Source organism: Podarcis filfolensis (assembly GCF_964270895.1).
Source record: "Podarcis filfolensis genome assembly, chromosome: 3".
In the NCBI taxonomy this organism is placed as follows: domain Eukaryota; kingdom Metazoa; phylum Chordata; class Lepidosauria; order Squamata; family Lacertidae; genus Podarcis; species Podarcis filfolensis.
In genome coordinates, this window is record NC_139606.1 from 76075492 (window position 1) to 76094932 (window position 19441).

The window sequence follows — 19441 nt, forward strand, 5'->3', positions numbered from 1 at the left end:
CTTCATGGGGTATCATCATAACTCCATGTTGGATCATGCCACAAATAAGCCTACTTCCCATTGATTTGGGGGGCTAATTTTGAGAGAGTCAAAGGCTAAGGAACAGCCCAAGTTAAAACTGGAATGGGGTCCTATTAGGTAGTTGATGGACAGTGCTGGTCATCTCCTGGTAGATCCTGCAACGAAGATGCTAACTAGGCCTTCCTTTCGATTCAGGGGGTGGGCAGGTTTGAGTCTCCACCTTACTACTTATTCCTTCACAGACAGCACAACTCCCATCTGACAACTTTGATGCAAGTCACTGCCTTCTGAAGCCAGGCAGTTGTCCCAAAAGTGTTTCAGTGCTTCTGAGGGAAATGCAAACTCAGGGGCTGGGCCACAGAACAGTGACAGAGAAGACACGCTGCATGAGGAAGGTTCCAGCTTCAATCCAGTCCCATTTCAATACATGCACTGAAAGAGGTGGCCATTATAAAGAAGGTGTTTCAAAAGGGATAATTTACAAGAGAGAAGAAGAGCAGGAGGAGTTTGGATTTGATATCCTGCTTTATCGCTACCCTAAGGGGTCTCAAAGTGGCTAACAATCTCCTTTCCCTTCCTCCCCCACAACAAACACTCTGTGAGGTGAGTGGGGCTGAGAGACTTCAAAGAAGTGTGACTGCAGCAGCTGCATGTGGAGGAGCGGGGATGCGAACCCGGTTCACCAGATTATGAGTCCACCACTCTTAACCACTACACCACACTGGAGAGGATGTGGTGTTGAATTGTATTGAGGTTTTAGTCACCTAAGTTGCATGCACGCCACACATTTAAAGCACATCCCCCTCCCCAATAATCCTGGGAACTGCATGAAATTGTGTTTTGTGTGCTTTAACACATTGGGTTTTACATTTCACAAGCAGCAAAATGCTATATGAAATATAGCATTTTGTGTGTGTGTGTGTGTGTGTGTGTGTGTGCGCGCGCACCCGCCCAAATATATATTAATCCATTCTGTTCCACATCTGCTCGGTTCATTTATTATTATTTATTTTGTTTATTTGTTTGTTATTCTTACAATTTATCACCTGCCCTTTACCCGAAGTTTCCCAAGGTGAGTTACAACAATTAAAACACATCCAAAATGTTTCCTTCTTATTTATCATTTTTCAGTTCTCTATGACCACTTGCACTGATCAATAGGACAAGCAATCTCTGTGTGGAGAAAGTGTTTGTGTGTGTATTTCTTATTATATTCTATCTATGCAGACCACAAGCAAAGCAGGAGGGAAAGCACTATGCAATCTGAGTGCCCTTTCTACTGAATTTGGAGCATGCACCACTCCACTACAAGAATGCCCTGAAATGGAAATGAAAGTCATTTTTAGAAAGGAAATCAGGCTCACGTAGGCCTTCACTTCACACACCATAAAGAGGTATGAAAATTCCAAATCAGAGTGGACTAAGGTTAGAAGGTGAGATAAGTAGTATCATTTTTGCATGCCTAATTTTTCTGCTTTAGGAGTATCTTCAAAAAGAACAGAGTCATAAAAATTCAAATGAGGCATAATTTTCCTGTGTGAACAGAAAGTCTGCAGTTAATATGTGTAATTTGAAGGAGATATCTTGTAAATCTTTTGCAGCGCACTCCAACTTCAGGGTAGCATTATGAGCACATTTCAAAGCAGTATGAAGTCGAGCCTATGGGCAAGATTGCTTATCTACAAAGCCACCTGCCTGCTGTAATTTAGTTGATTGTGCTGTGAAAAGATGTGCAAATGGCAGAACATGTTTAAAAGGATTGTCCTTAATGCTATTTACCAAAGGCGATTTGGAAGTTCAGTTAACCCTCGGAAAGCACAAAACTATACAAAGCAGCTGATTAATGTGTTAGCATTAAGATTTTCGTTCTCTCCTCCATAATCGCATACAATATTTCCCAGCTCCTTCCACTTGAAATTCTCCTTTTTCAGTTTTCACAAGAGATGCTCCACTTGCACAGTGGCCTTCCTTCCACATTTATGTTCCAGAAACATAAGTTATGATGCAGGGTCTCCTTGTTGAAGCATATATGCACAATACACCAAGTTTCACAAACTTTCCCCCTTTTTTTGCAAGGAGGGAAAATATTGCAAATCTGAGCATTATCTATACAGGTCTGCAGACAGAAGGAAACAGAGAAACTGAGACTGGAACCACAGTAGCAGCTGCCCTGTTTTGCCACCAGAATCACTTCCCTTCTTACCTTTACTGCATTGAAACAGAATGCGTACAAGACAATCACAACTATGAAGCTCCGAGAAATACTGTACAGCGAAGAGATCATCCCGGCAGCAGCTGAAATACAAAAATCAAAAGGCACTGCTTCCTCTCTGGCGCAAATTAAAATATGTCATGGATAGCTTGGTTGGTTAGAGCGTGGCGCTGATAATGCCAAGGCTGCAAGTTCAATTCCCACATTGGACAGCTGCATATTTTTGCATTGCAGAGGGTCGGACCAGATGAGCCTCAGGGTCCCTTCCAACTCTACAATTCTGTGATTCTTTGACAGATTCCTGCCACTTATGACAAGGGTTTGCCCAAGTCAAAAAAATCGAGTAAGTTATTGGACCTGGAGAGACCAAAATGACAACCTGAAGCATTACTAATTCAACACATATCAAAGTGATTGCTGAACAGGACATGGCTGTGGGCAGCCTCAGGCAGCTCTGCCACACCACAGTGCCTGCCCACAACAGCGAGACCTGTGATGGGATAGTAAAACAGTTGAAGAGGAGAGGCATGGAGAGGCTAGGCAGTGGTTCTCAACCTGTGGGTCCCCAGATGTTGTTGGACTACAACTACCATCATGCCTGAGCTCTGGCCTTGCTAGCTAGAGGTGATGGGAGTTGTAGTTCAACAACATCTGGGGACCCACAGGTTGAGAAAGGCTGGGCTAGAGGAAGAACCATGATTGAGGAGAAGGGCCTTGTTTAACATCACTTCTCCCCAATCTCCCAGAAACTCACTAAGGCTGCTGTAGGCTGGAACTATGTGCATTTAGTGCACCTGACTGGTTGCTCAATGGGACACAGATGGAAGAAAGTGCCATCAGACCCCGGTGTCCCAAGCTCTTCCATGGATGGATGGATGGCTGCATTGCTACCAAAGAGGCGACACCAAAGGTTTTCCGGTCGCCATATTTATCCGTGTTGATGATCATGAAGAGAGAGAGTTGTTGCGTGCAGGCATTATCTACACAATATAAGTTACTTACCAGAACCTCCAAACAGCAGCATATCAATTTGTTCCAGGAGATATATGCAGAAAGTGTTGATTTGTGGGAAAAGGCCAAGAAGGGAAATGGCAGGAAAGCAAAATAAAAATCCTGAAATTAAACATGCAGAGAGGCAGAAAATTAGATTATTGCCTGCACCTGGAAAAAAAATTATGTCATAAGAGTACAAAATCAAGAAAGGGATTTGGGGAAACTGTTGGGACTCCACTGAAGCTGTTACCTACACATTTCTCCTTTGCTGCTGTTGTTATTATCTTATTAGTTGCCACATGAAAAGGCTATAATATAAATGTATTGAGTATCGTTATGTGAAACTGTAATAATTGCTTGACCTATGGTCTAAATAAAAATACAATTTGGGGAAGAAACGATTACACCCTCGTGAAGTCTGGAGACTGCCTTGATCTTATTCCCTACACTATGGGATCAACATCCTAGTGGGCTAGTACAGAGCTCGAAGAGTAGAAGCTTTTTAGTGTCAAGATGCAACGAAATGATTGGATGTTTAGGTAGACATATAAGAAGGACATCTTGTTCAGGAGTGGTTGGCCTATGGATATAAGACTAGATACAGATGACCAATTAGTGCAAATGTGAGGTGAATATGTGACTGCAAGGCCAGGATATTTTGAGAAAACTATCCTTCCCATGAGCTATTGCAAGGCCTTATGGGGTGGATCACACCAGAAGTGGGAAGACCTCCCTCCATCTCCTCTCCTTGCTGCTCCTAGAACACCAGTTGAAGAAAAGAGGGAGGGGGTTGAGTGTTCAGATATTTGGAGAAGCATCTTGGTTGGTTTATGAGCCAATCTGACACAAGCCAGAGGGAAATCGCTTATCTCGTTTCCAATTTCAAATATGTAGCAGGCAGAAGGGAGCATATTGTGTCAGGACAGTATGTAAACTGCTGCAAAGTCAGTTACGCTGGAGCCGTATCATGAGAAATCCAACAAAAATCTGATCTGAAATCCATGGGAAAAAGGAGGGGGAGGCGCCTCCTGTCGGGTCATAGTTCCAGTTCAAGAAAAAAGCAATCAGACAGCTATGTTAACAGGGCCATAGGGAGGCTGTAGAAAATTGGGTCTCAAATTGCACACAGATTGTTTGTTCTGCTTCTTATGGTGGGGCAGGGGGACACTTTGTTATTTCTGGCAATTCCCCCTGTGAATAAACCATGTGTTACTTAAGCAGACTGGGCAGGCTACATTTTTTATTCTAATCTGCCATGAAAATGAAAATAAATGGGCCGGGGGAGCAAAAGTCAGCTTGTGTGAACTTTCGCATTTTACTATACAGCACCTGGCCCACTGTTACTTGGCTCCTTTCTTACAGGGTGCCAGTTCTTGCATGGCTCAGTACTGGGCAAGCACAGTGAAGGCATCCAGCTTTGTAAACATTGGCCCAGGAAGGCCCACTAGGCCTTCACATTGAGAGAATTAAGGCGGAGTGGGGGAAAGGAAGGTTTTCTTATTCTAGGCAGTTAACAACGATTTGTAATATGACGTCCCTAAGAGATTCTAATGACATGCACCTTTCCAACAGAAAACAAAAGAAGATATCAAGCTGTCTAGCATAAAATTAAAATAAACGTGGTGGTGAGATAAATCCGCTGGATGAATCATGTGCTTATGCTGGCATTCATTTGCACACCTCTCTTGAGCAGCTATTGAACAGGTATATGAGTTCTATTATGAGTACATATTTGCATGTAAGAACATAAGAAGAGCCTGCTGGATCAGGCCATTGACCCTTCTAGTCCCGCAACCTGCTCTCACAGTGGCCAAATGCCTGTGGGAAATCAGTAATCAGGATTCAAGCGCAAGAGCTTCCAGCTACTGGAATTCAGAAGAACTGCTGTCTCCAACCGTAGAGGGAGAGAACGGCCATTGTGGCTAGTGACCCTCAACAGCCCTCTCCCTCCATAAATTTGTCTAATCCTCTTTCAAAAGCTATCCAAGTTGGTGGCCATTGCCACTTCCCGTGGCAGCGAGTTCCATAGTTTAAGTATGTGCTGTGTGAAGAAGCACTTTCTTTTATCTTTCCAGAACTTTCCAACGTTCACCTTCATTTGATATCCACATGTTCTAGTGTTATGGAGTGGGGGTTCACAATCCACTTTCTCCACGCTTGAGTAATTTTTAAAACTTCCATCATGTTGCCTCTTAGTCACCTTTTCTTTAAACCCAAAAGTCCCAAACATTGCAACCTTTCCTCATAGGGGAGCTGCTCCATCCCTTTCATCATCATCATCATAATTCATTATTTATACCCCACCCATCTGGCTGGGTTTCTCCAGCCACTCTGGGCGGCTTCCAACAAAATATTAAAGTACAAAAGTCGGTCAAATATTAAAAGCTTCCCTAAACAGGGCTGCCTTCAGATGTCTTCTAGAAGTCTGGTAGTTGTTTTTCTCTTTGACATCCAGTGGGAGGGCGTTCCACAGGGCGGGTGCCACTATCGAGGAGGCCCTCTGCCTGGCTCCCTGTAACTTGGCTTCTCGCAGCGAGGGAACCGCCAGAAGGCCCTTGGAGCTAGACCTCAGTGTCCAGGTTGAATGATGGGGGTGGAGACACTCCTTCAGGTATACTGGACCGAGGCCATTTAGGGCTTTCATCATTTTGGTTGCCCTTTTCTGAACCTGTTCCAACTCTACAATATACTTTTTGAGGTGAGGTGACCAGAACTTACCACAATATTCCAAATCTAGCTGTACCAAAGATTTGTATAATGGCATAGTGATATGTTTTCAATTCCTTTCCAAATGATCCCTAGCATGGAATTTGCCTTTGGCACAGCTACCGCAAACTGGGTCAACAACTTTTGTCAAACTAGCTAACTATGATCCCAATGTCTCATTCCTGGTTTGTCACCTCCAGTTTAGATCCTATAAGCACATATGTGAAATAAAGGTGATTATTTTTTGACCCAACATGCATCACCTTACACTTGCCTACATATTTGCCATTTTACTGTCCATTCACTGAGTTTGGAGAGGTCCTTTTGGAGAATGGCGCAAGAAGACTAGCTTGGTACTAGCTTGGCTTCACGGGCTTTTTGATGCCATCAGCCAATGCATCAGCCAAATTCCTTATCTCTTATTTATTAAATTCTTCCAACCCTAAGTGCTAACTGATGAGCAGGCCGAATCAACAGGTTACCAAGCAACTATAGGAAATAACGAAAACACATCTGCTGGAGTCAAAAGGCCCATTCTTCAGTAATAAGGGAACCATTTGCCCAATTACACACTTATTAAGATGGGAAATTAAATCCATCATTAAAATAGGGTGGGAGGAGAGAATAAAATTATATTATGCCCCAAAAACATAATATAAGTGACCCTTAATGAGGAAGAGGCCAAATGCTGAGAGAGAGAGCGATTGTTTGGCAGACAAGCTATTTCATTGTGAGAGACTAGAACAAGAGAACTGTAAAACTGGCGTGTCAGAGCTGTAAGATATATGTGCCAGTGCTTATCACAGAAAGGCCTGATCATTCACTGGTGGATTTCCTCTGTTGCTGTAGGAATCTCATCAGTGGCTGTAGGAAGTCAGTATATCTGCAGGAAGTCAGTATACCTGAAGGAGCGTCTCCAATCCCATCGCTCAGCCCAGACACTGAGGTCCAGCGCCGAGGGCCTTCTGGCGGTTCCCTCACTGCGAGAAGTGAAGCTACAGGGAACCAGGCAGAGGGCCTTCTTGGTAGTGGCGCCCGCCCTGTGGAACGCCCTCCCATCAGATGTCAAGGAAATAAGCAATTATCTTACTTTTAAAAGACATCTGAAGGCAGCCATGTTTAGGGAAGTTTTTAATGTTTGTTTTATCGCTTTATTATTATTGTTATTCTGCTGGGAGCCGCCCAGAGTGGTTGGGGAAACCCAGCCAGATGGGCGGGGTATAAATAATAAATTATTATTTTTAAGTCAAGGAGGTGACCTTACAAGATATACCCAGGGAGTTACCAAACCTCAATGTTCCTCTTTAGGGCTAGGTCTGCCAGAGCCCTCTGGGTCAGGTTGTGGAGCCAAGCAAGCTTTGGCAGGTCTAGGGACTAAGGCCAGTGTTTTTGTTTTGTCAGCTAGGGTGGCACAAAAGCTATCTGTTCACCAATGTGGTTGAGTTTCAGCACCACCCAGAACTCATAATACAGTTACACTATGCAAGAACACAACCACGTAATGAGTCATGCACACCCAGCTCTGGTTCTGAAACACAGGGTCTAATTCCTTATTTGATGACTGAAACAGAAGAGTCCACACCACTCGTGGGAAGTACCGGTACTTCCCCTGCTGGACCTAGCTTTTCTATTTTTAAAGCTATTTTTATTATTGAAAAACAAATAAAAAAAAATACAGAAATCAACATCAAATATCAAGCATTTTTAACATAAGAACTAAAAGAAAGAAAAGAAAAAGAGAAGACTTCTGATTCTCTGTCTATCACGTTTAAAAACTCTTACTTCATAATAACATGCTTGATCTTGAAGTGGCTAACAATCCCCACCCACCCCCGAGAATAAAAACAAAATTAGAATTTATAAAATACATAGAGTAAATGTTTATTTATTCACATTTTTATCTCAGTTTTCCTCCAATGAGTTTAAAGCATCTGAAACATGGTATTGTTAAAATTGGTAAATATGCATTCCAAAAGCACACTGGGTGTTTTCACGGCACCCTGAAAGGTAGGCAGAAATACAACTGGGTGGACTTCTGTGGCAACATTCTTACCTTGGCAGAGAATGCCCAGTCCCTTGTGCTACCTACCCCATGTTACTTCCAATGGCAGAAGACAACACAAAATGGTCTCCAGTGTTGTCCCCAATGATTGAGAAGTTTCAAGTTACAACCCTAAAAACTACTTCAATGCATCTTCCAAAGGGGTCAATTTGGAGCAGAGAAGTAATCTCAGAGGGGTATTTAACCCTTTCACCACTTTTCTATTGGAATTTTCTCACCACGCTTCTCCCCATCTCTCAGGACTCCAGCTGCATGTTCTCCTCCACAAACATGCATTTGGAGCAGCTGGAGGAGGTCAGCAGGGTGAGGTGGGGAGAGGAGACATGGGGCAGCTTGGGGAGGATGAGCAGCAGCAATATACCTTAAAGAGACGTCCCACCTCTTTTCAGGCTCTTTTTTAAAAAAGCAAAACAAAACATGGCACTGCATAATAAAGACATTAAACAACACCTGAACATTCCTAACATTCTGAAAACACCCCCAGCTATTATTATAACTTCAGCAGCATCTTCCATTACATCAGGGTGGGGAACCTTTTTCAACCCAAGGGAGCTTTCACTACTGGGCAACCTTCCAAGAAGAACATGGCAGTGAATGGCGAGACCAGAGGCAAAAGTGGGTGGGGCAACAAATCTCATTTTTACCATTGCATAGTAGGATGTTTCTACACCCAGGGCCAGTGAGGGGTGTGGCTTGGGGAAGTTTTTGTGGTTCAGATACAGAGGCCTGAATTTCCCTGTCCCTGCGCTACACAGATCAGAGGTTACCAGTGCTTGACCATGTACAACACACAAGACATCCGTCCATGTTTAAAGGTTTATTCTCTACCACATTCTGAACCCCAGAGATAAAAAGCAAAGAGGCAAAAGAAGTGACAAAATAAGAGCACCAGGCTGCCCATTATTAATGTTTAACTCACCAATCACATGGTCTCTGGCTGCCCGAAATGATCCTGGTGAGAAGATCTTCAAGCCATATACCGTATAAATAGGGGGACTTTTGTTTTGGGATCCTGCATCTAGCAATAAAATAAGGCCACACAATATACAAAAATACACAGGCCTGCTATATGTTATCAGCTGGTTGTGCCCCTAGAAAAGCAGACAAAACAAAAATATATTTAATGCTGCCATTATACCCTTTCATACGCAAAGTGCAAATTTTCATATTGTACATCACAAAAATATTTCCATATCGCAAAACATGAAAAGTACAAAACCTAGGATATGCATCTCAAATATGAGAGAATAGCAGTATATTATGATTTTCCTTTTTTTTCCAAAATCCAAATGTATATGTCATTAACTACAATGGCCTGGTTTGTACATAATCCTGAACCATAGTTAAAATAAATGGTTTAAAGAGAACAAGCAATGCACTGGTATTCACTGTGTGCAAAAGCCTCCTACTCATCCATGTCAAGCCAGAGTTTATTTTAACACGGTTTAATGCTACATGTGAACCAGCTTAATAGCAATTATAAGGAGCCACAAGCCGTGTACCACTGATGCCATGGATGAAGTGGTCAAAGGATCATACCACCACCCCACTTTTGGGGGTGTCTCTTGTAACATTATGTTCAGCACCCTGGGAGCTGCTGTATTGCATGTTCTTCCCATGCTGCCCAGCATAAGGTTACCAGATGTCCCTGTTTCCCGGGAACAGTCCCCAGATTTACAAATCAGCCCGCATACAAAATCCATTGAAGTTGAAAAGTGTACCCCGATTCTTGAAAAAAATCTGGTAACCTTAGCCGAGCAATGCCGGAAGATCTTGGATACATAGGAAGATCAGCATTGATTCATACTGGAAACCTCAAAAGTGGCAGCAGGAGAAGATGTGATCTTCACTTTTCCTGTGTGCTGTCAGATACCCACTGGTATGGAAGGACACAGAAAGGACCCACACAGCAGCTCCCAGCTAACATAACATTGAAAGGGGCACTCCACCCCCAACTAAGAAGTCTGTGCAAATTTTCAAAACTGCAAAACCCACGGAAACAGCCTGAGATGAAGAGCACTTATAGCTCTCACATAAAAATCCTGGGGGAAACCACTCGGGGACAGTTATGCCAAGTCTCCCCCAGCTGTTTTAATACTGAAGGGCAAACATGTGGGGACTCTAATCATTCTTTAATTTCCCTGCTGTTGTGTGTCCTGGCATTAGCATCAACCTGCCTTGTGTGCTTTCACTTTAATGCAATTCTGTGAATTATGAAGAAGTACAATATGGCAGCCTGTCATGCCGACTTGCAGAGCCGTCCATAAGGGTGCCTGTGCTTCCATTTGCATGTATTATAAAATGTGAAAAAATGTTGGTGCTTGTAACACATTATGCAGCACTGCTCTGTTTCAGATGTCTTATATATGTGCCTTGCTTTTCCATTTTGTCATGGAAAAAGCTGCTGTAAAGCTATCTGAAAAATATACAGGAGGTTTTGAAAACAACAACAAGAAGAAGAAGACTTGGGCGCAGAAGAGAAGGGAAAGTAGAAGCGCAAAAACTTTATGGAGCCTTCTTCCAAAGTCCATTCAGATTTTCAGGAGACTGGTCAAAATGATCTCCTTTTACAAGGTGTTTGGGGAAGGGTGATGTGGTTAGCAGAGAAGCCCTTTCTGTTTTTTGATGATGCTGTTTAGTGTGGTACTGATCCAGTTTTAGAAGACTTGTGCTTTTGTTGTTACGAGGCATGTTGAGGACCTGAATCACAGGATGTTGGGTGGACTGGAAGGAACTTTGGTCTGAACACCTATGGATTGTGTGACTTCAATTAAAACTTGTCTTAGCTTAACCACTGGCGGAGGAAGAGGGGTGCGGGGGGAGTGCACCCAGCAAAGCGATCCTGGTGGGGTGCCACGCCCCCAGGACGTGCGCCAGCCCCGCCCCCGCCTGCTCTCCGCCCCCCGGTGCCGGAGCATGAAGCTCCGCCACTGAGCTTAACATGACAGCAGCATGGATGATCAAAGTAGCTGCACCCTCTTTTCCAGTCCTGTGCATATCCATGCAATCCCAAGGTTTGGTGGGATTTGCCCCTCTGCAAACAGAAAGGCTCCTTCTTCTTCTGTTCAATGAAGGAACTGAGATCCAGTGGAAGCTCCCTGCTGGAGGAAGGTTGTATGTGAGGTGACTTTTGTTGATTCTGCCTTCGGCCCTTGCCTATCGAGTTTCTTCCCACACAGTTCCAGAGGGTCCCCTAACATTCCAAACAGATTTTCAGGGGGTGCATAGGAGGCTGCAGAGAGAATTAGCTAAAAGTGCTTCTCCTATTCTTCCATAGGAGCATTCTGTGGGTGGCGATCCATCCACAGATTCCATCCAGATGTTCATAGGACTGAGTTATTTGTTTGGATATAGCTGGTGATAGGGGTGGAGAGGGGGCTCATATTACAGTCATGATGGGCACAACAGATGCCACGTCTTTCCTCCCAAAGCCTTTGCAAAACAGGGGATATGGAGAGCCTATAATTGCACAGCACGGTGGTTTGAAAGAAATGGCCATACTAAAAAGACATCAGAATCAGTGAAATCAAAAATAGGGCAGATTTCCCTATATAATAGCATTTCATAAAAGAAATCATAAATTTAGTATTTCAATAAAACTTGACTACCACTGCTGAACTTAGGTCCCCAATATTGCATTAGAAAAATGCTTTCATTAAAAATCATTAGGTGCTTTGTCTCTGCCAGTACTTTCAAATCAGGCTTTGATGTTATTATAATGCAATTTTGATTAAGCCAATTTCTTTTCATTTTAAAACAAATGTGCACATTATTAATGTCTGCCCATGCAACTGATTTGATTACCGCTCATGCTATTTTATATGGTTTAACTGACAAACAGAACTTACATTTAGCACAGAGAAAATTACCTCTTTAGCGAGGTCTGAATATTTATTTCTTATAAATCACTGGAAATCATATGTAGTAATGATTGGAACTAGAAACTAATGTGCTCTCTAATAGCAATGCCCAGTTTGCATCTAAGCATGAAATGCCTTTCAGCTCTGATGTATCTAGCAATTCCATATGCTTTGTGATTTATTTATGCTTGCAGGGAAAAGAAACACAATGAAGTTCAGGATTAGCTAATTTGCATGTTAGCTGTGACATGAATTGCAGTGAACTTTGACAGTAAAATGACTTGGTGATTTGGGATCATGCAGAGTCTTTAAGTTTGAACCCATGGAGTTCTGGATTCAAGTTTTACAGTCTTTCTGACTGATGCAAGGGAGGGCTTATACAAATTTGGGAAGAGCTACAAATGGGTGAGAGAGATCCCAGATTCATTCCCAGTTAAGTGTGGGTGCCACTCAAAAGTTGATAATATTGGGCTAGTGGTTGCAATTATAGAATCTAGGGTCAAGCCCAGAGGGTAGTACTGAGAGAAGTCATTGGCCACATGGTGTTTATGGCATCTAGTATCACAGGGTATTATTTTCTCATTAATGCTTTTCAGCATCTCAATGAAACCTCTAGAAGCAGTCACGAGGACGAGGTGTCATCAGTGCACAGATGAAGCTCTTACTTCCCTATTACATCTGAATCAGGTGGCACTGTGTAAGGACTGGATTGGTGCCTGGATGCAGTAGTGGGCAAGATAAGGACCAATAAATAAGGCTTAATTCCTGGTAAAATGGGGGAGCTCTGGGTGGGTGGTTTCTGTGTCCAGGGGATTACCTATTCTGAACAGGGTCACACTTCCTCTGAGAGACCAGGTTCACAGCCTAGGGGTACTCCTGGATCCATCTATATCACTGAGGCCCAAGTGGTCTAGGTGGCTAGAATACCTTTCTATAAGCTTCATATGGTGAGACAACTACACCCATTCCTCGATTCCTGGTCACTGTGATTCAGGTGTTGGCAACCTCAAAATCAGACTACTACGTTAATTCATTCTAGATGGGCCTGTTGTGTTTGATCTGGAAGCTGTGACGAGACCAGAATGGTGCTGCCTAGTTGTTGATGGCAGCTTCCCATCACCAGCATATAACTCAACTGCATATAACTAGCTATCATGTCAAATCCAAGATTCTGCTGATAGTATATACAGCTCTGAACAGCTTTGGACTAACTTGCCCCATACCTGCCTGGTCTTTATGCTCAGCTGGAGAAGAACTGTTAAGAGTGTCACATGATGCTTGCTTTCCTTCTACAAGAAACAGGGCATTCAGTATGTCTGCATCCAGTCGTGAAGCCCCTGCCTTATTCATATTAAGCAGACACCATCAGTACTTTGCTTCAGATGTTTGCTCAAGACTCATCTGTTTACACAAACTTTTTTTGATATATGGCTCAACCCAGTTTCTATTGTGTACTACAGTCCAGATGTTAAGCACTTTTTTGCCGTTTTATGGGTATGTTAACTGCCTAGATACTTTGTTTATTGTGTGGCATACGAGCATATAAAATAAATAGGTTTAACAGCCACAGAAATGCCATTCTGTCTATGCTCAACAAGGCAGACATAATTAACTAATTCAACCAGCGTTGTCAACAATTTCCAAATTTTTTTTTTTAAAAATCAGGCTTCCAACCATTTCTGAAACACATCCACACACAATACTAGAGTATGTGAGTTCAAGGTTACACACATAGTGCTATATCTAACGATATTGTCCACTGGTGCATGTTGAGTTTTATTTTACATATTATTTTGTGTGTAAAAGTAGCAAATCAATTATTTGCTGGGGGGGTCATCAGTCTTCTAATCAGCATTAAGCCTAGCCAGCTGATAACCTACAAAATAAGTATCAATAAGTATCTAAACGGTCACATGCCACAATCTTTTTTCCCCTTTCCCACACCTTTTACTGCAGAGAATCAAATAGTACATTAAATTCTACCCTGAGCCCTGAGTGAGGACAAGTTAAAACTGGCAACAAATTGAATTTTCACAGTGGTATGTGCCATTACAAAGGACTTCTGGCTTAAATTCATAGTTACCATTCCTAATAAGTCTCCAAGAATTCTGTACACCAAGGCCAATTTAAAAAGGGAAATCCTTATTCTCTGCTCACTAGAATAATGGCTACCTGGATTTTTAGAACCCTCTATAATGGCCTGTGGGCAACTTTTGATATCACCTGTGTAAGCCCAAATAAGTAGATGAGCAAGTAATTGCATAACTCATCTTACCAGAAACCCATTTAACATCCAAAACAAATGACTCAGGCAGCAAAACTGGGGGAGATGTGTGATTTCAAGATGCACATCCAGCACACATCTCCCCATGGAGAGAAGGATGTGAGTCACTGCTTCAGACAGTGTCTGGAAGCATGGAAAGGAGATGTGCAAGTCATTTGCACATTTTCTTTCAATGCTTCTGAGTAACATCAGAAGCCACACTTTGTCAGCTGGGAATAAGTGAATTCTGTTCCTGCAATTAGCAGATCCCATGCATCTCAGCTTGATGCCACTTGATAAAAACATTCCTAGTATATATCATAACTCTCCAGTATTGATTCTTTAATTATGCTTCTCCCAAAGTACTACAGTACTTTGGTGCTCATGCAAAAAGGGTGATTCAGACATGCAGAATGACAAAGTACAAGTTAATTTAGCAAGGAGAAAACATGTGTCACATGCAAGTCAGTCAACCTGAGTCTTCTTCTAATTACTTTGTATCCATCATCAGAATAAAAAAGTCATTTTATTGAGTTTTAACTTTTAAGTTGGAAAAATGGAGTTAGGATTCTAAAGAGATGGCTTATTTCAACTATTTCCAGAAATTCAGCTGAACCAACTGACAGAATAGATATGTCACCGGTAAAAGCTTTTATCTGTTGGATGAAACTTACATGTATTGGTGAGGCAGGATCAGGCTGAATGCTCTGAAAACAAAACAAGATTCACCGCATTAGCTATCAGTGAATTACAGGAGCCCATATGTATTTGTTGAACTTGTCTTTTTTTTACTTTTACCTTTAGAAGGGAGTATTGACAGCTTGCCATGATTAGACAGAACAGGAGGATCCAAACGTCTTTACAAAAACCTTGGTTCATAATTACAAAGCCAAGAAAAGAAACAAGGATTACTAGTAGAATTGCCAAAACGTTCTCCTTGATATCTTCTGTCCTATAGAAATAAAACACAAGTATTTTACTCAAAGAAGAAATACAACCATATGTATAACATATCTTTATAGCAACATTAGGGAGAGGAGGGGGCAGGTGCAATGTGCTATCTAGAGAAATTAAGTGAAATGAAATGGATTTAAGTTCATAACTGTGCACTAACTATTATTATTATTATTTATTATTATTATTATTATTTATTGAATTTATATAACTATCCAGCTCAGTTATTTGCATCAGGCTTAACCTTCTCTGGAGGCCCCAAAACAAATCTGTATTATGCCCTGATGAAGACACAATACCCCACCCTTAGATGGCTTCTTTGTGCAGAGTTGTCCCCCGCCCCCACAACCAAAGGAAACAGAAAAGCCCTTACGAGTGAGAAAGCAAGATGTGTGTACTGAAGTCACAGTACATGCAAAATATTGCTGAGTCAGAGTGACAGGCAAGGGTATTATTTAAAAAAAGGTAGGAAGACCATCAATGTTCCCCATGTTCAAATTACATGTGATTATTCCTTAGGAGCACATGCATATCTGGCAACCCACAGGTTCTGTATAATGATTGCTACAGTAAATGGCTCTATATAAACGTTAGCATTGTCAAAGATATTAAAAACCCTTTGTGCGTTTTCAAAATTAGTTTATTTGTGTCGAAAACATTTTGGTTTCTTGACATTCCCGAGCAAAGCCCAGCACAAGGCTGCTAGCTGACAATGAAACAAGAAAATATCCTAATGAATTGTCTTCGAAAATATGCTAGTGTTTCACAATTTAATCTCTACCATATCTGTGAGTAGACCTTTCACACTGACTCTTCGCCTCCTTTTAAGTCCCTTTGGTCTACCTCCCAGAATCTGAAATGCCAGCCCTATTCTAAGGAACAAATAAATGTCATTGTAAAATTGTAATTTTTTTAAAAAAGAAAAGTTTACCTGTCTAGCAGGGCCAGCAAGGTAAGTCGATCGTACCAGATTTTTATCCATTTGCCAGGAAATACGATAAATTTGTAAAACTGCCTGTTAATTTTCTTTTGTGCCGATGAACATGATGAATCCTCAAGGTCTTCACTGAGATGCTTTAAAATAAAATAAAAGATGAATATAATTGTGTATTGCCTAAGAGAAAGCTATGCAATTTCATACCGGTTTCTTTTTCCGGTGGATACTTTTGAATGAGCCTCTATATTGAACTTCTTAAAAATAGATTTCATTTTGCTTGCACCATGAATAAAACCCAATTTCGTGTGCATAGAAGAAACTAGTCTATCTTTCATTGCAGTCATAAGGTTGTGCCACAGACTATTTACAATATACAGGAACAAAATACTTATTGAGCCCACTTCAGCCAAGATTGCTCTTTGACCTTTAGGTTTTGTATGTGATTTGAATCTATCAAACCACAAACTCAATTACTGTAAGATGCTGGAATAAGTTCCCCGACCTTTATTTCTCTGAAATACTAAAATTGTTTTCTAACTACTCTCAGCTCCTTAAAAAACATTGTTCAATTTAATCATCGGTTAACCTTTCGGAATCAAAACCACCATCTAAAAAGTTTAACATACTTTCTAATGAAAAATTACCACAGTAGAAAATAAGCTATGTTTTCATTGGGCAGTCAGATCCTGTTTTAAAGTTACAGGTTGACTGCTATCCTGCCCCTGTCCCAAATCTAACAGCCGTCGACTTCCAAAGTAATACTTGCGTCAATGGTATGGTTCCTACAATGCTACAGTCATGTATTATATTACATCAGAATAAGACATTCAGATGGAATAATACAAGTTAACCAGGCCAGAAGTTGACCTAAAACAAACCCTAGAGAGGATGTTCTCCACTCTAGAATCCTTGAGTTCAAAAGCCAAAGTCTGGAATGGAACAGGCAGAAAGCCCCATTTTATTTCATTTGTTTCTATTGGAAAAAGTGAGTAGACTTTTTAATGAATAAATTTTGATTAAAAAAACCCACACCATTCATTTCCCATTCACTTCATTCATAGCTCATTAGTGACAAGGTGTGCATTTTTAAACTGCCTCTAACATGGGTACACTTTGTCTTATCTTTATGGAATGTGGTAGGTCTGATCCTTTGGAGAGTTAGAAAGAGGCTAAAAAATACCATGCCGTTTTTCAAAATGTAAAACACTAACGTTGCCGGCAGCTGAAGAGTATGTAGCTAAGTTTCACTTAAGGCAATAGAAAACAACAGTGAATGGGAATCATGAAAGTGAATGAACTAATTATGTATTGGCTGTGAAAACAAATGAAAAGCAAATTGATGAATAATGAAATGAATTAAACCCACTCCCATATATAAAACAGAAGACAAAACTTTACCACTAAATTATAGACCAATCAATCAGTTTGATACTGTTGCTAAAATATATGTGAGGTATCTGTTAGTTAAACTTGAAGCCTGGACAATAGAAAATAACATCTTCATGGAAGAACAAGAAAGATTTAGGAGCAGATTCTTCATTCTGCACAACTGCTTCATGCTGAACCATCTAATACATAAACATTCAAGACTCATGAAAGGGTTATTATCTGCAGTATCTGTGAATTTGAAAGCTGCTTCGGAAACATTGTTGTGGCTCAAGCTATCCAGCACCAATATTGACCAATGCCTTCTGGTTCTTTTCTAGATGCTTTGTTTTAACACCTCCCTGAAGGGAAAACTATCTTTGTAAAGGGCTCTTAGTAAATTTATTTCAGCTGATAGGAGGGGGAAGCAAAGATATGCTCTGACTTCCTTTTTTATTTTTTTAAAAATGTCAACAACATTGTTCTTTATGTGAAAGATGAAAAATAACTTTCTCCATCAGTTAGTGAAGAAAAACTCCCCTTCTCCTATATGAGGATTATTCTGGCCAGATTTTGGAAGGTTTCTGGCCAATCTGAAGCATATGGTCTAATTAAAAAAACCCAACAAGTAATAATGTCACTTATGCATAGAAACCCCATGTTAGGCTGAAATTTTTACTATTTACTTATGGGAACTGCAACAAAATGTGGAGTCATGTTTATTCTGAACTTAAAATGGTAAGTGTAATGCTGGTGGTCAACAAAAGAGGTTCAAAGACTCTCTCAAGGCAAATCTAAAAAAATGTAGTATAAACACCGACAACTGGGAAACACTGGCTTGCAAGTGCTCCAATCGGAGAACAGCCTTTACCAAAAGTGCCATGGACTTTGAAGATGCTTGAACTCAAGATGAAAGGGAGAAACATGCTAAGAGAAAGGCACGTTTGGCAAACCCACGCCGTGATCAATTCCCAACCGGAAACCTCTGTCCCCACTGTGGAAGGACCTGTGGAACTGGCCTCCACAGTCACTTATGGACTCACTTTTAAGACTGTGTTCATGGAAGACAATGTTACTCAGCTATGAGTGATCACCAAAGAGGAAGAGGAGAAATGCATGCATTGAAGTAAAATGGAGTCTTTTTGTTGTTGTTTTACTTCTCATCTCATTCATTCATTCATTAATGGAGATCTTCCCTTTTTTATATTTGTGATGACCTATAGTTATAGCCCAAAAAAGCTGAACTGAATTAAAACACATGAAGTAATTAAATGAAAACTTTTTGCATGCACATACTTGCTACCCTGAGGCAATATGGGCAAGGGCGGAAAGCCAAATTTTTACTATTTACTAGTAGGAACTGCAAGAAAATGCCACAGTGTGGATTCTCCCTGTTGTTGCTCCCCTTAGGAGTTTCCCCACCTCCAAAGGTTTTGCAGACCTTGAAGTTCCCACAAGTCTGCTGATACCTGCCTCATGTGCATGGATGGTGGCATTTTGGCTACATAAACAATGGCACAGGAAGTGGAACTGGAGCCAATGGCCGGTAGAGCCAACTAATTCTACTTTTGTCTCCATCCTCCTCCTTGCTAAGACTAGGGAAGAGGAATCTGTCAGGTAGGGCCACCCCCCGGGCTTGTTGCAAGTGAGAATTCAGGAAGTAGGGGGCTGGCTGAGGGCAGACTGAAGCTGGTGAAGAAGTGCTCCATTTGCCCCAATATTCCAGGCTCCACTGTAGCCCACTTAAGTTAGGCTGTTGGCCCAGGCCATCAAACTCCTGATCCAAGTGAAAGAGCCCCAACAGATGCCCCACCACCCCCAGGAAGCACAGAAATGTGTGTGTGTGTGTGTGTGTGTGTGTACACACATACCTATACAGCTGTACCTTGGTTGTCTAACGCCTTGGTACTCGTACGTTTCAGCTGCCAAATGATCGAAACCTGGAAGTGAGTGTTCCAGTTTTCAAACATTTTTGGGAAGCCAAACATCCAATGCAGCTTCCACTATTGTTTTTGGAACACCTGCATAATCGGAAGGCAATTGGAAGCTGCGCCTTGGTTTCCAAACG

The 19441-nt window shown here is 41.5% G+C and overlaps 1 protein-coding gene across 1 annotated transcript in view; it reads right to left on the minus strand.

Annotated features, from left to right (window-relative positions):
- PCNX2 (pecanex 2) overlaps positions 1 to 19441 on the minus strand; it is a 108851-nt gene that overhangs the window by 65013 nt on the left and 24397 nt on the right. The window contains exons 11-16 of the mRNA XM_083605958.1: positions 16003 to 16145; positions 14916 to 15069; positions 14792 to 14824; positions 8914 to 9085; positions 3236 to 3346; positions 2225 to 2316 (exon numbers count right to left, since the gene is read on the minus strand). Coding sequence (XP_083462084.1) covers positions 2225 to 2316; positions 3236 to 3346; positions 8914 to 9085; positions 14792 to 14824; positions 14916 to 15069; positions 16003 to 16145 — 705 coding nt within the window. The remainder of the gene's footprint in view (positions 1 to 2224; positions 2317 to 3235; positions 3347 to 8913; positions 9086 to 14791; positions 14825 to 14915; positions 15070 to 16002; positions 16146 to 19441) is intronic.